A 16590-nucleotide genomic window follows, 5' to 3' on the forward strand; every position below is an offset into this window, starting at 1 on the left:
TTGTAAGGTTATTTCTAACCTCATGTGACACCATCCTACCATTCTGCTTGCCTTTGGGTGGTTACGGCCTTAGTCCCTCCATGTAGGGACTAGGAGTTCTGCCATTAACTTCACTGGGATCAAGATCAACTTCTGCAGTGCAAATAGTAAAGCATTATGCAACTATTTTAAGATACTTGTGTAATTAGATCAGGATGAGCTGCATTCTCCTTTCCTCAGGGAGTTATGTACCGTACCTTGATTGGAATAGGAGACAGGTTTAACCTGATTAAATCATTAAATGGAAATATAAGACAATGAACATTAGCCACTTAGTTCATTTCATAAATTCCAATAATTAAAACTGCATGTGCAATAATAATGGCTATTCCAGATATCTAAGTAAGAAAAATGCACCTTTGATATGTTGTGGCATAGGCATAATGAAAACATTTAGTTAATGGAGGATCTATGTAATAAGAGTTACCATACAGAACCTGCAGTTGGAAATATATAAACACGTTTCCCAACAGAATTTCACTACGTCACAATTCATTAAGAAAATCGGCAATAACTGACAAGATAGGCACAAAATGGATTTTCATGTTGCTGGGATGAAGTATGGCTCCCAGCAATTAATGGTTTTAGTCATATTAAGCAGATAAATAATGCTATCTGACATTACAGTATTTCACATTACACTAAAATTTTGTAATGTTTGCTCATAATATGACTTGAAATACGTTACCTAGGAAAAAAAATGTTATCTCTGGAACAGTCAAACCCCATTAGAAACCTTAGGCTTGAAAAATCACAATGTTAACAGTTATATCCCCTAGCAAAGGTTTGCTTTCCTTAAATAGTGTTAAATTTAAACCCAGAAGCTCTAGTCTCTTTTGGAGTTACTCTTCCTTAGTGCATTGAGCTTGAAAGGAAAATTTAGTGCACAAAATGTACTGTGCATTACTGAATGTTGGTAACTGAAACACTATGAAGAGCTGCAGAAGGAAGGTAGCCTTCAGAGTGAAATCACTTCAGTGATACCTATGTTCTCTAAAAAAATGATTCTATATTCTCGTTTATAAAAAAGCTCCTGATCTTAGTATGACCCCATTACCCTTACAATGATTGATAAATAATTAGATTATTTTAAATCTCATTCTAGTTGGCTTGTTTGCCTTTTTCATAGCTGAATATGGTCTACCTGCGTACCATTCTTTTTGTAAAAAAATATTTTACTGTAAAATACTGTGCGTCTAAATATCCAGTTCCTGTTTGCATGAGTAACTCCTCTGATTTTAGCAGTTACTCATGTAAGTGTAGTTTTATACTGGAAAATGCCCAGTGTGTTCCAAGCATTAATAGAAATTGAGAACGAACACGGGAACATGATTTCTCTCTCATTTGACACTAATTCTATTCCAAATTCATTGAGTAACGTGGAAGAAAATGTGATTGCTTGTCAAAGCTCAGATGCAGTTTTTTGTTGGGACAGAATGCAGTGGATTTAGAAGTGTCATGTTTAGCTGAAGGCAATGATGCTTAGTGTCTCCGCACCCAACTCCCACTGAATTTCAACAAGAGTTAGCAAACAACCTTCCCTTGGGCTCCAGTGAAAATCCTTGGCTTAAGTATCCAGTCTGAGCTGCGGTTTCACTTGCAGGAAACAAGCCTTTTTTGAGGTTTTTTAAGGTATTGTTTCCTGAAACAGCAGAAGATAATCTAAGCACAGATAGAGTACTGCAATTCTGTTACTAAAATATAAAAATGTTAAAATTTAGTATGAAAGGACTACTAAAAAAAAAAAAAACCAAAAACAAACCCCCACTTTCTGAAGATTGTTAGGATTATTGAATACAATAAACCTTTCCAAATCCAAGTCATAAACAAAACAGATAATCTTTTACATGTGCCAAGATACAATTTTATTGCTTCTCAGATAACACTGCATTTAGGCATTTATTTAACTTGAGGGTACTGGAAGAGCAAAACCAGTTCGCTTATGTCTTATGACATTTGTCCTACTGTATGTTAGTGGAAGAGGTAGGGACTTTTCGGAGACACTGCTGGCAATGTCATAAGAAGTGCATACCAAAAGCTTAATAATTGTGCTAGCAAGAACATGTAATCTCTGCCAGACTCTGATATCTAGATTTAATTTTCTTCAATTGGAAGACGTAAAATATTTCACCACAGTTCTTATATGACCTTATAAAAATGACACTGTTTATGGAGGTCACAGTTCTGCATTGTCTCATGATTTTCACAGATTTGTTAAATTCCTGAAGTATATCACAACCTGGGAGCCTCAAAGCTCCTCTCTGGATGGTTGTGTGATCACCAGTGTGTGATGCCGTACGCCAAACCTTCAAGGAACCTCCAAGTGAACTGTGTTGTGGAGCCCTTATCCCCTAGTATTAGTGTTCAGCACAGATTCTAGTGACAGCAACAATGTATACTGGACCTATTTCTAGCTTTTTTTTTTAATGATGAGGTGAAGAAGAAACAGTTGTTGCCATGTGTCCAGCTGCTGTTTGTAGATGACCAACCAGTGCTGCAGGAGCTGCCAATGACCGAGTGCTTTGGGAACTACTGGCTTTAAAGGCTTGGTTCCTGCTTTCACATCATCTCTCTATGCTAGTCTGCGTTAGTGTTATTGCACCTTCATAGTATCAAAAAGAAGTATTGGTTTTATTGTGCTTATTTTAAAACCAGTACGCTTAAAACCAACCAAACTTACCTAAGGTGGGTATATAAAAATATATATGTAATAGCTCACATTATACAGTAAAAAAGAAAGCACCTGTGTGGAAAGCTTACCCCTGTCTTTAGAAGGAAAGCCGTCTTCATGTAGTTGCTTCAGTAACATGTACTTATACGTATATACATACAAAACCAGAACTTTAGCCACATAAATCTGTCCTCTTATGCGGTACAGAAGACAGAAGGCCCAGAGGGGTGATATGTCTCATTCCTTCTCCATCACGGAACTGCTGCCATTCACACTGTGTGAACAAGAGTACGGCTTGGGTAAAGTGCGAAAAGCATGAGATAAATCATGCTCCATGTGGCATAATTCCTCCCAGGAAACAGCATAACCAACAGCCCACAAACAATTGTACGCTATTCTGTTGTCAGAAGGAGCAGCTGTCACTCTGAACTCTACAACCCTCGCTGAGGAATGCCGGCACAGGGTGTTGGGCCATGTGTGCTGTCTCTGCACAGTGATGGGGGTTAGAGAGAAGGGCCAGTTGTACATGTTGCACTTGCAAAGCTATGAGCCAGAGGGCTCCTGGGTACCGTCTTCAGCACCTCTGGCCCAAACAGGGAGCGAAAAAGTGTGGAGAAAAGGGTTGTGGATCTTGTTGTGGCAAACCTTTTCTCTGGATAGGAGGGTCGAAGTATAACTCTAAATTGTTATATGCTATTAAAAAAGATGACTAAATAACTTAGTCTGTTTAAATATTAGGTTTCTTTCTAATCCTAGCTGTGTTTCACTATAGTAAAAACAGGTATTTGAAGAAAGTATTTCACTATTAAAGATCCTTGCAATTATGTTTCAGAAGTGCCTTTTCCAGGTCAGGCTCTAATCTATTAAGAAAAGTTACCTTTTTATGTTTTCCAAAATAAAACTGTAGTAATTAGATATTGTACTTAACCACGTGAAAAGAGTAAAAAGCTATTTCTATGCGGTTTCTGAGGTAATAAGCTGGCATGTTAAAAACATATTAATGCAAGTCATTCAGTTGTGAGCATGTCCCTTGTCCATCTTCCCCAAAAAGTAAAGTGGAAGAAAGGTCTGTGGCATATTGGTTGGTACACTGTATCATAGTTCATCATGGTTTCTTGTGAGGTCCTCCCCATAATTGGTAGCTTGACTTCCAACGAACATATTCCAGTTGTCTAGAACCTCCTCTTTTGTTAGTTTTTGATCCTGGTGGGAGGAAAATAAAATCTCTGTAAGAACATTTTCAAAGCTAAGTAAGAAACACACCAGCGTTGACTTATAAGAGCCCTGGGAAACAGACATTCCTTCAAAGCAGTGGACTGCAGGTTCAGGAATCATTGTGGCTGTCATGGTGAGTGAAATTTGGACCCCAGTGGAAGACAGAAGTTGCACTGGCTTCAGTTGGGTCAAACTGCCAAGCAGTATATGGGTTATCTGGTACGCAGTTTTGCCCTGTGGTTTGGTTTTGCCTTCCTAACAGTGAAAATGAAAATCCTCTGGTGCGTTTTGTTGAAGATGGTTGCTCACGTTAGCAATTTACACACTCTCTGTGTAAGAGTGTTTTGGTTTTTCAGGTTCCAGCTTTGCTCACATTACACTTCTGCAGATCACCATCTGGGATCTACTGAACCATTAATCTCCCACGTTAGAGGAAGTGGATGCATTGAGCCAGTCTTCAAGTCAAAGATGTGTGTTTTGAGTATAGAAATGGGGGTTTTTTGCTACGTCCTATGTAATGTATCTTTAATTTTTCTCTTGCAGTCTAAATTAGCATACAAAACCCATGACCACTCTTAAAAGGAAAAAGAATATTTCTACTGTGTTAAAACTTCCAGGTTTAAGATGATAAATAATTTCTTACCTAACATAGTGAAAGCCAACAGGACCTCTAGAGCTGATAAACTACATTTTACTACTTTTACTTTGTGATTCTAACCCTACCAACTGAAATTGGCTGTGATACATTTACACGCTAGCAATTTTAGCCCCTAAAACTCCATTTAAAGTGTACTAATAAGAAAAGTTATTAGGAATAATTTCTTGCTAGCTGATATGTTTAAAAAAACACACCACCTTATATAACTTTAAAAAAAAATATACTAGAACACTAAGTACCTTGTCTACATCCGATTCATAGACTAAGTGCCTGGCTTCAGCTAGTGCATGATCATAGTCTTGTGGGAGAATCCAGTGCTGAATCTCCTCTTTGTCCATCTTTCCATCCTTGTTGAGGTCACGAAAATCTGAAAACTGTTCACGCTCCGTGATCACCCAGTCAGGCTCTGGTCCACCCTCTTCATTTGCAAACATATCCGCTGGAGAGGAAATAAAGGTTTCACCCGAGTCATATTTAATTTGCAAATTATGCACAAAGTAAAGACATTTGCACAGTGTTCCTCAGAGGAAGACCAAACTTTTCACTCTCTGCACTGTCTACAGAAAATGAAATGTGGGGTGTAAATAGAGTAGATGCGTGTATCTTCTCTCAGGCCTATTTCTTCTCTGCTGGTGACTCTGCCCATTCTTACATTACCCTTGCATCGTAACTGTGCACTGCTGGTGAGGCTAACATAAGAGGTGAACGTGGCCAAAGGCCATCATCCACTGAGTTTCAGAATGAAAAAAATTCTTTAAGGATCTTTAGTTAAATAGCAATCATAAGCTTTAGTGCTGGCCTCAGTCACAGGGGGAGAAAGGAACTCAGCACTTTTATCTTGTCCCTGCCAGCAAATGTCTTTGTGGATAAGATCAGACTCCAGCCAGCAGAGTGGTTAAGGCAAAAAAGGCACAGGGGAAATTTAGGAAAACAAAAATTGATAAATGGAACTTGAATGCTTTCGTCCTGCTTCTAGAGAGGTCTGTGTAAGAGAAATTCATCTTAGTAGATGAGTCCTTTTTAACCATGCAGTGCTGCAGTACACTCCAGTAGAAAGTATTCTTTTACAAAGAAAGACCTGGAGAAGTCATTATGAATCAGTGGTGCATTCAGTGTGAGAAACCACAGGCAGTGCACTTGTCATAACTGGCACCTTGGGATGGAGTACCATTTGTGACATAGGATGCATAGATTACATACATAAGCTGCTCTGTACATCAGCCCTGTGCTGTATTTAAGAAACATCAGTAACAAAATGCCACAGTGGCAGCAGCTACCTGTGTAGAGCTGGGAGAGTAGCAGTGATTATTAAGAGTAAGTGATTTGTATCTGTTCTTTACAGCATAGGCCTTCCAAAATTACGAGCAGCGTGTCCATTTTACTCTTCTGGTCACGGTGGCCAGTCAATTGTTTCCTGCTCCTCAGGGCTGCTTATTTCTCAAGCCTTCCACTTTTCTATTTATAGTTAAAGCCTGCTTTGTGATACTACTCCTATGCCTTTTGGGTTTGGTTTTCAAGGATGTGCTAAGGAAAAGTGCACCCCACATGGACAGTCTCAGGGCCAGCGGCTGGCTGCTATCTATAGGAAGTATAAATGCTGGTCTCAAATCTAGGAATAACCTCCCCCCAGCCTGCAGTGTGAGTGTGTACACTAGGCTGAAGTTCTCTGTTGGCAGAACTGTCCACAGTGTCCCTGAAATACTCTGTTACCTGCTCATGCACAATAAGAATTTAGTTCTCTCTGCTTAACGTGACTACGGATATTTTGCTTCCCTGCTTGTGTAAAATCTAAATGAAATTTTGTAAAAGACAAAACAGGAGGAAGGAAGGAGGAGGAAGGAGGAATTGTTCTATAACCTTCAGGAGATTTCCCCATCAAATACCTGATCTAGAAACTGCAATTTTTGGACTTCTTTTTGTTGTTCCTTATAAACTAGCAAAGATTAGATTTGGTTTTCTGTTTGTTTTTTAACCCCAGCTTGATCAGAAATAAAAAAATTGTATCTGAAAAAGGGAAGTAGGAATATTTTAAGCAGTTTTCCTCAACTCATGAAGAAAACTTCAGACAACACATTCACTTTCTTTTTTCATTTTTTAAAGTGCAAATTATATTGTTTATTTGAAGCAACTGACATGTCCTGTCAATTTGATTTTTATCATCCTTGCCAATGTGGGGTGATCGTGACTAGAACATTCTATGTTCCTATCTATAGAAGACAAGAAAAACCAGCATTCACATGGTAACAAATGTTGACAATTACCTTATAATTATATGTAGGTAATGTCACTGAATGAACTGAAATTACTGTGGAAATTATGCTGCTCTGTTATTTCAGTCATAAATGAACAGCATTCACATTCTGAGGCTAAATATAATTTACAAGGAATAGAAACCCCCTGCCATTAATTAACGTGTGTATATTGTTCCTGATTATATGTGAAGTGATCTTTATAGCACCACTAGAAACAGAAAGATTCATCTGAGTTTGCACCAGTGCTTTCCTGGTGCTACTTTCTTTGTTTAAAACCCATCAAAGTGAGCGCAGTGGGAGAAGTTAGCTTTCGGTATCAGCATAATGATCCAAAAGGCTAAAATGCATTATGTACTGCAGATCTCCTAGTCCTCCTTCCGTTTTGTCTTCGTAGGTCTAAGTGCAAGACAGCAGCTAACTGCCTACTGTGACTGAAGTTTGTGCAAATTAACTGTGACTGATCTGCTGTTGATATTCCCCATTTTGTTCTCTTTCTGCCACTGAAGTAAAGCACAGCTGACTTTCACGCACTTCACAACTTCTCTGAGAATCTTAAATCTTAGTGCTATTTTTACACAGTTCATTTTTAACACATCCTATATTTCTAGAAGAAACATAGTGGCATCACCATACAAACCATTAGAGAAGTATGAGTTCTTACTAATTAAATTAGGAAAATAACTAGTAGAAAAAAGGTGAATTTTCTTTTTTGCGATGTGTGCTTCCCAGCTATTTTGCGTAATTAAGTATCATTCAAACTTTGGAAGAGACTAATTTACTTTCTGATCCCCCTGCATTTCTGAACAATGCCTTCAAAAAGCTGTTAATGTGGTCAAGTATAGAGAGAGTATTCCTGTCATGAAAAATATTACTCCAGACCCTCTTAGCCAAATTATATGAGCCTAAGAGGAGGATCCTATGCTGTAAAGTATGAGGAACTTTTTGCTGGTGGTGTTGCTATCTGCCTAAAATGAAATCAAACTTTCTGGATTGGATGGTTGGTTTAAAATAGTTGGACTGGAGCACAGAAATGTTCATCTTTGAGTTGTTAAAACTGCTGCAAATTTGAGACAAGATGGACAAATGGACTGGAGATTATATACGAAACAAACCTCAACACTTACCAATGTACTCATCTTGATCCACAAAACCATCCTCGTTTTTGTCTATGTCTTCTAAGGTTTCCTGGAAAATAGTTTTGTATTGAAGTAATCAAGAGAGATTTGAGAATTCTGGCTACTCGCCTCTTCATTCATTTCACGTTTGAGGCCTTGACCTGCCCTTGTACACAGGCAAATGTACTCTCACGGATTCCAGTGTGACTGTTGTTTACACAATGAATGTACAAATATCCTTTCATGTTGAAAAAATTCCCTGCACATGAATGAACTGGACACCACGCCTAAGTTTTAAGTTAGGGGCAGATACAAGCTTGCAGCAAACACTTAGCAGCCGCATGTCAGCATACCCTTCCTTTCATTTTGGTGTTAAGTCCATGCCCTAAGACTGTTTCTTGATTCCATTTAGGAGCTGTCTAAGTGCATTTAACAAGTCTTTCTTATACTGAGAGCTCTAACTCAAGTGAATTTCATGAAAGGCATCCCTTTCTGTTCCCCACTTGGCTATTACGTGTGTGTGTGTCTTTCTAAACCCTTCATGGAAAGGTTAGAGAAGCATTTCAAAGCTCATCCAAAAAAAGAAAAGTAAAAACAATGGCATTGGCTTTGCTCTGCTTACTAAGACAACGATGTTTTTCATATGCTCAAACTCCTCTGGGTGAAGGAAAGCAGTGAATTCTTCACGAGTAGCAGCTAAGTCTCCATCCAGATCTGCAGTTTTGAATCGCCTTTCATCTCTGGGCAGCATTTTTTTAAAACTGTGCTGATCAGTTGCATCTTGGAATTCTTCTGGATTTTCTGCAAATTAATCAAGACAATCTCAAAACTATGTTCCTTTTAAAACATATTACCACAATGAAGCACTCCAATTTGCTGTTAGAGTCTAGAAATACAAAGGCTTATTGCCAGAATAGCTGCTGTGTTAAAACGGAACTTTCCTGTGAAGTTTTAAATTCAGGGGTCAAGCGCTTCGTTTGATTTTTAAAGGTGACTTAATAGTATAGGTAAACGTCTGTGTAAGCTTTCTGTTGGAATCCAGGATAATGGATTTTGCAGTATTGTATATCATCCTTCAGAGATTTATTTTTTTTAATCTGCTTTTACAAGCACTGCTTAGGCAGTATTTGGGATAGACTTCATTCACAGAAGTTTTATTCTTCTTAGGAATCAGTATGATCTGCCCAACTTTTCAGTTTCAAAAAGCAAGCAAACCAAACGAAAGTGGTTTCAGAAGCTGGCAGACTGACTGAAATTATCTAACTGCTACGCCTCTGCTACAGGGAACCTAACAATTATTTTCAGTTTAAAACAATTACATTTTTTCAGGGTGTTCAGTGGCATAAAATGAATGGTATTTGATATAATTTTTAAAATAGGATCACTAAACTGACTTCAAACTTGAAAAATATTCATATTACAACAATTTCATAATTCGCATGTTGGGAGACAAACTCGGTCGAAAAAGACGAGGCCAGGAATCACAGATGGACATTTTAAGTGTACATTAACACAAGACCACAATGTAGTAGCTGTTCTCCGAATGCTGGGAATTACAGAGAGCAAAGACAAAGAGCTGAGAAGGGCTCCCAAGGATGCTGCTGCAGGGGTCATGCGTCAAATATTTCCTTCCACAAATGTAATAAGCTCCATTTTAATCTAAGGTAGACTTTGGAATTATTACTGCTACTGGAAGCTTGCTCCAGAAACTGCCTCTATGGTAGGTAGATATTGTCTTCTCATTTCCAGTATAAATGCTCAATTAATATCAATTTGTTGTTCTGTCAGCATTGCCTTTTAGCTTAAGTGATTTCCTCCTTTCCTTTCATTAACTTATAAAAAGCAAAGGAAATGTATGTGGGGGGAAAAAAAGATTCAGGTATATTTTTTAATACGTTTCTTTTGCCTGATTTGTTAAGGATTTTCATTTGCAGTTGATCACAGTCTGGAGTAGCAAGAACTATTTTAATCAATAACTTTGCTATAGCTTAGACCCATCCTAAATTTTTAGCATCTAGAATCTTAAGAGTATAGAGAGACTGAATTAACAAATACTGGTTAATTATGCAATATATTATTTTTTAATTAAAGTACCATTTTTAATGTTAAAATATATATATATTTCTAACTGGAGGAGACTTTAATGCAGCTTTGTCAGTACATTTAATAATCCCTCTACAAAACTTTGTGTTCTGGTGACCCATGTGGAAATGGCTGCAATAAACAACTAAGAAGTTCTTTTGACCTCTGGGCATCTATAAAATTTAATGCGATTTTCAAGAGTCCTAAATATGACACCAAACTCCTGTTGACTGTAAGGCATGAAATCATGCCTTATAATCTCAATAGTCTTTGAGCATATAATCTGAAAATGTTATCTTACCTAGATAATAACCATACGTGGCTTGCTTGTATTCTTCCCAGGCAATTTTATTGTCCTTATTTAGATCATAGTCTTTCCAAACTTTAGCCACGTTTTCATAGATATAGCGTTTCTGTACCCGTTTAATCCAGTTTTTTAATTCTTCTGTTGTGAGATAGCCATCTTTGTTGTCATCTATTCTATCCACAATTTTCCTGTAAAAAGAAACCAGCATCCTTAAGAGCTGACAGAAAAACAACCTCCATGTCAGTCCAATTTTAGTAATCTTTATCTGGCCCTGATTTTCCACAAAAACGCAGTGCCTAAAACTTATAAAGCTGCCCTACTGGCTAAGGCTTTTTCGCATTTTGCAGATTATCTTAAGGGATATGTCTCTATTCATTATTCAATATTGCAATGAATAATTGAAACGGAACTCACACGATCAAAATTAGTGAACAAAGTACCTCAGATAATACCTGGATTTCTTAGGTTGTATCTACTAACTTAGGGGGACCTGTTCTTCACTGTTGATAGGGAGTGGCCATGCTGGGCTCAGCGTAGGAGACACTAACTTCACCCTGGGACAAAGCCTGTACTGCAGCTTGCTGGAGGCAACCAGGGCAAAAAGTCAGGATTTCGTGGACACCTGCAGCTTCTCCTGTGGCTTTCCAGCAGACTGATGCTAGGGTAGAGTTATATGACTGTGTAATGCTGGACGTGCACACCACGTACTGTCTTCCCTTCCTTTCCTATTCCTCCACTTCTGTTTCTTTTCTTTCTTTCCCAGCAAAAAGCAATATTGCTTGTGTTGCCAGGAATGCCTGTTACTAGCTAAAGCAATAGCTAGTCTGCAGCATGTCTCCAGTCATTGCTGGCAGCTGGGCTATAAGGCACTGTCCTGTGCAAAGCTGCTAGCCTCAAGTCCTGTTGAAATCAGGAGTGAAAGTCCTGGCATACTCCTGGGGCAACTTCAGTCCTTGAAAAGCACTGCACTCAGCTGCAGATAAAACCGACCTGAAAGACTATGTTAAAAAAAAAAAAAAGAGGCAATGCTCTACCATTTAGGTTCTCTGCAATAAATGTCTCAAGGCATGCCTGTAATTGCTAAATGCCACCAGTTTGGGTTTGAGCTTGTAAAACTGGCTTCTGTCCCAGCTACAGTGGCAGACCAGATGATAAAAACCTTTACCTAAAATAAGAATGCAGCTTTAATCCCACAACTTGTAGGTAAGCTTGTCATAGCATTATTATATTCTGGGCACTGGCCTGTGGGAAACTATGTACCCTGCTCTTGGAACAGGGGCAGTTAGCACCGTGTCTCTTCTGCGCATCCAGATTGTCTTTAGGCACATCAGCTGTTTTAACCCGTGTATCACTGCTCATCACCCCTTGTATCATACTCATCACTGTACCATTTGCGCAGGAGCAAATTGTCTGTAGTTGCACTGCACCTAGTACAGCAACCACCCAGTGGCCAACTCGAGATAATCTGAACGACTATTCCCCATAAGCTTAATCACCATGCCTATGGACTAGTTGTATGTCATTTGTAAGAAGGGGTAAGCGCAGGAATTGACTTGTCTAAATCCCAACTTGAGATTAAACATGTGAGCTCCCTAAACCTCCAGGCAGCCGAAGGACACAGGAAAAGTTCTGCACTTTTAAATATTCTTTGCAATTCAACATCTTCGTTCTCCACAAAGAAACCAACCCTGGCCAACTGGAACTGCTCAACTAGTGAAGCAATATCTTTTCCTGAGCCTTAGTTATGAAAGTGATAAGTAGAGTCAAATGACAGCAGCAGCTTCTGTAGAATTTCCAGCAATCTTGTGTGAGTCTGATAGTATCAGACTGAATTTATAAACCTGCTATTTCTGAGCTACAGGGGAAAAAAGGGGCTGCTGAATTCGCTTTCTGAAGTAGTAAAGTACGAAATAACTGACTGAAAAACCTTTTCTCTTTTGTATAAATCTCATAGGGAATTGACTGCCAAGGGTCCATTTCACTGCATGATGGACTGTATTTGTCAATGGATTTGCCCCACAATGAATTTTATTTAATTGGTTTAGCTGATATTTCTTTCTATTGTTAAATGTACTAGTTATAATAAATGATTCTGTTAGCAGCTCTTTGGTATTTTTAACAAGAAAGAAGTCAGGACTGTTTACCAAAAAATGTTTCATGTCTCTTCCTTTTCACTTGTACTCTTGTTTTTATAGGTTCATTGCATCCATGTGCACTAGTTCACTCTGCTTCCCAGTTGAAGATGTGACCAAAGAAATAGTCTTGCCTACAGGCTCCCAAAGGTATGGCTAAGAAGCTATTGTATGGACTGTGGACCTCACTTTTTATACTTATGATTACCTGTAAAATGGCTCAGGATCATTCTGAGTTTTGTAGTGAAGCTAATGTACATTGATCAGTCTGAAAAGCCTTAGTGCCTTTATTTTAAATAGTTAATTCTTGAATACAGCAAAAATTCAAGGAGCATGTTAACAGACACAAAATTCCAGTTCATACACAGGAATTTACATGCACAAGTGTGTAATACCTGAAAGCTTACTTTCTCCCTTTAACTTAGGTGGGAATACAGTCAGAATTAGTTTCCCACCTCAAAATGAAGAAGCTGGAGGGCACATGCAACAGGTACATACAACCTGCTGTTAATTTAAGCTGCCAGTCTGCAAAGACATCTGGTGATGAAACAAAGTTGGGGCAAGGAAATCATTGCTACGAAGTGGCTGAAAGAGGAAGGCTTCCCCTCTACACCTGATGTGAGTACAACTGTATGCTGATAAATGCTGGCCTTGGCCTGTATAAAGAACAGAAACATTTATATTGTGAGGATCTGTAACCATCTTCTGTGTTCTCTGAAAATGACAGGCCCATCACGAATGGCAGGGAGGAGGTTCAGAGGACTGCAGCCCCACTCCCCTCCTTCTTAGCCCATCTCCAGTCCCTTAATGCAGTCCTTGGATGCTGCACCAGGATTATGTCATGCTTCTCCAAAGCCAGGTGAGTTGCAGTACTGCACATGGGTGGGCAACATGTGATTCTTCCCTTGTGAAGTGATCCGGTGCAGGAGGACAAGGAGAATAGAATCATAGAATCGGTTAGGTTGGAAAATACCTTTAAGATCATTGAGTCCAACCATTAATCTAGCACTGCTGAGTCCACCACTAACCATGTCCCTAAGCACCACATCTACCCGTCTTTTAGAGACCTCCAGGGATGGGGACTCAACCACTTCCCTGGGCAGCCTGGTCCAGTGCCTGACAACCCTTTCAGTGAAGAATTTTTTCCTAATATCCAATCTAAACTTCCCCTGGCGCAGCTGGAGGCCGTTTCCTCTCGTCCTATTGCTTGTTACTTGGGAAAAGAGAGTGATCCCCACCTCGCTACAACCTCCTTTCAGGTAGTTGTAGAGAGCAATAAGGTCTCCCCTCAGCCTCCTTTTCTCCAGGCTTAACAACTCCAGCTCCCTCAGCCGCTCCTTATAAGACTTGTGCTCCAGAGCCTTCACCAGAAAGGATGCCCCTGTCATGGAATCTGTCATAAGGGCAGGTGCGCTCCCAGGTCACGATACGATTACGGGCTGGTATGTGCCACAATCTCAAACCAAGATCACACTGTGTGGCTGCTCCTCCACTGAGGCCGCAGGTAGTTGAGTCTGTAGGGCTTTTTCTGTATACTAGCTAGTTCCTTCTTGTTTCCTGAAAGAAGGTGAGAGTAGCTTTGCACTACTGCTGTCTAGCCCTGGGATTCCAATCCCAGCATCGGTCATTGGGATGACCAATGTGCTGCCACCCTTCCTAAGCAAGGCAAAATGAGTTACAAATGCAGCAGCATGTGCTTTGTTTAGAGCAGCAGACTATATGTTCCTGTTTTCTCCAAGAAAGCATTTAAAAATAGCTTTTCATTAAATGTCTTCTTCCTAAAAGCCACTCACTTGCTGAGAAGTGACACTATTTGTAACCCTCACTGCAGAGGTTGCCCATAACAAACCTTTTTCACTCAGTATATCTGATTATTAAACCACAATAAAAAGAAGAAAGTGAAATGTTTTAGAAATCCTCTCTCTCTTCTACGTCCCAATGTGACATCTGAAATTACAAGGTTAGGAAATGCTGAAAGTTATGAAACTTTCCCACAGGGCCCCCCAGGAACCACATCTCTGATGTTCTGCTACACAATGCTCACCCCACAATGTGGGTTTTGGTCCTCAGAAGGGCGCTTTTGTCACCTCAAACCTCAAAGGTTATTGACTGTGGCTGTAACTTAATGTGCCTGTGTCACCAAGGTACACGCAGCGCGATCACTAAAAGTTAAGCTTCCTCCCTTGCTGAGTTAGCATTTGTAAAAACTGTTTAAAAACAACTCTATTGTTAAATCATATCCCCAACTGAAATATCTGTACTTGTGTAAATATAAGTGTAGACCAATTTTAAAAAGGCATGTTCACTTTAGTCATATGCTTTATGAGAATCTAAGTCATAGCTCATACATGCTGAGAACATGGTTTCTTTTGCTCCTTCTTGAAACACTGTGGATGAAATTGGTCACTTCTGATAACCACTTTATCTGTTTACTCACTGAGATACAGGTGACAGCTTCCAGAAGGATCAAGAGTTCAGTCTGTGAGATAACAGTGATACTGCGCTGAGAGCTTATGATGGAGTTAGACAGACATACAACGAGTAAGTACTACTCCCTATGGGAGTACAGGCAAAGCTAATCTTAGTGAGAACATGCAGGTATTTTAAACTATTTTCTTGTTAGTAAATACATAAAAGGATCTTTCTTTAACTACTGCTTAACTTAGCTCTAATTAGTGGTCTGACTCCTTGTAGGTGTAAAGGAGGGAGAAGCAGTAAAATAAGGCAACTGTTGCATGGACTCTGTTCTTGGTGTAAAAAGCACCGTGGAAGCAAGTGCACCGCTGTAAGGGAGTAGGCAAAGATGTCACAAGTGGAAAAGCTGTGGGAGGACGACTTCAAGTGGACTTGTAAATGGAGCTGTGGAGAAGGAATGGTTTAAACTTGATTCAAACTGATATGGTCCAGGCAAGTGACCCAGAGGTAAGGAGCTGCAGCAGCAAAGCCCTCCAGCAGTGGGTGAGGTCTGTCCAGCACCGGGCCCAGCACCGCACACTGCTGTGTGTGCTCCCTCCACGAGGCTTATTGCTGTAGGACCAGAAAAGGCAGGAGAGAAAAATGCAAAAGCGATGAACTGTTGGTTGCTCGTTTGCAAAATCGGCGGGGCGCGAAAGCAGCCTAACGAAGGGGTACCACTGCCCATACAGGGGTACAGGGCACTCCACGAGCCCCTCCAAGCGGCAAGGGGCACCCAACGCCCTCCAGCTGCTCCCCGCTCCTTCGGCCGAGCCCCCGCCGCCCCCCGGACACGGAGCGAGGCGGCCCCACAGGCCTCCCTCCCCGCGCCCCCCCGGCCGGCGGGCCGCCCCGCCGGGCCCTCCCCCTGCCACGTTTCCGCAGGCCGCCGCGCTGTCGCGACCGGGCGCAGCGGTGTCCCCCCGCCCCGCCCGCGCCGCTTACCCCAGCCTTTCCCGGCTCTCCTCCGGGCTGAGCTGGTCGAAGCTCCGCGCCTCCTCCTTGCCCAGGAACGCCTCGTGGTCGTACTGGAAGCCCGGCCGGTCTTCGTGCTGCGCGGCGGGGGGCCGGGCCCGCTCCTGCCGCGCTGTCGGCTTGCCCAGGCCGCCCGGCGGCAGCAGCAGCAGCAGCAGCGCCAGGCACCACCCCGCCCCGCCGCTCCCCATGCCCCGCGCACCCAGGGCCCCGCCGAAGCGGCACCCGGCACCGCTCCGCTGCCCGGCGAACGACCGAGGCCGAGGTCGGCCCCGCTCATGGACCCGCCCCGGCGCCGCTCCTCCCCCGGCCGGTCACGGGGCGGGGCGGGCGCCACGCGGGCAGCGGGCGGCGGCAGCCGAGCGGAGTGGAGCGCAGCGCGGCGGGGTGCGGTGCGGCCCGGCCCGGCCCGCCGCCACGTCTGCAGAGCGGCGCGCGCTGCCCGGCCGCCCAACGGCCGCCGCGCGAGCCCAACGGCCGCGGGGCCCGGGCGGTTTGTCAGGATAAGCGGGAGAGCCCCGTCAGGCAGATCGAAGCGGGGACTTGGGGTCCTCTTCCGCTCCTTTGCCATCACCCCGCTCTGAGCTTACGCTGCTGAAAAACCACGTCAGCACGGAGTAGCGGGTCATTCCTCTTTCTCCGTTGTTCCGTACGGTTTGTTCAGCCAGAGTGTCAGGCTGGTGGTTTCTG

General features: G+C 41.8%; 1 protein-coding gene across 1 annotated transcript; it reads right to left on the bottom strand.

The window, feature by feature from the left end:
* Positions 1-1939: 1939 nt before the first annotated feature.
* RCN1 (reticulocalbin 1) lies at positions 1940-16091 on the bottom strand (the record flags this gene model as incomplete). The annotated part of the gene is made up of 6 exons (XM_082317041.1): positions 1940-3913; positions 4823-5022; positions 7960-8020; positions 8573-8751; positions 10334-10527; positions 15871-16091. 6 exons carry the CDS (start codon positions 16089-16091, stop codon positions 3806-3808), a joined length of 963 nt encoding a protein of 320 aa, XP_082173167.1. The 3' UTR covers positions 1940-3805.
* Between the last annotated feature and the right edge of the window lie 499 nt (positions 16092-16590).

Source organism: Platalea leucorodia (genome assembly GCF_965183815.1).
Source record: "Platalea leucorodia genome assembly, chromosome: 7".
Taxonomy (NCBI): domain Eukaryota; kingdom Metazoa; phylum Chordata; class Aves; order Pelecaniformes; family Threskiornithidae; genus Platalea; species Platalea leucorodia.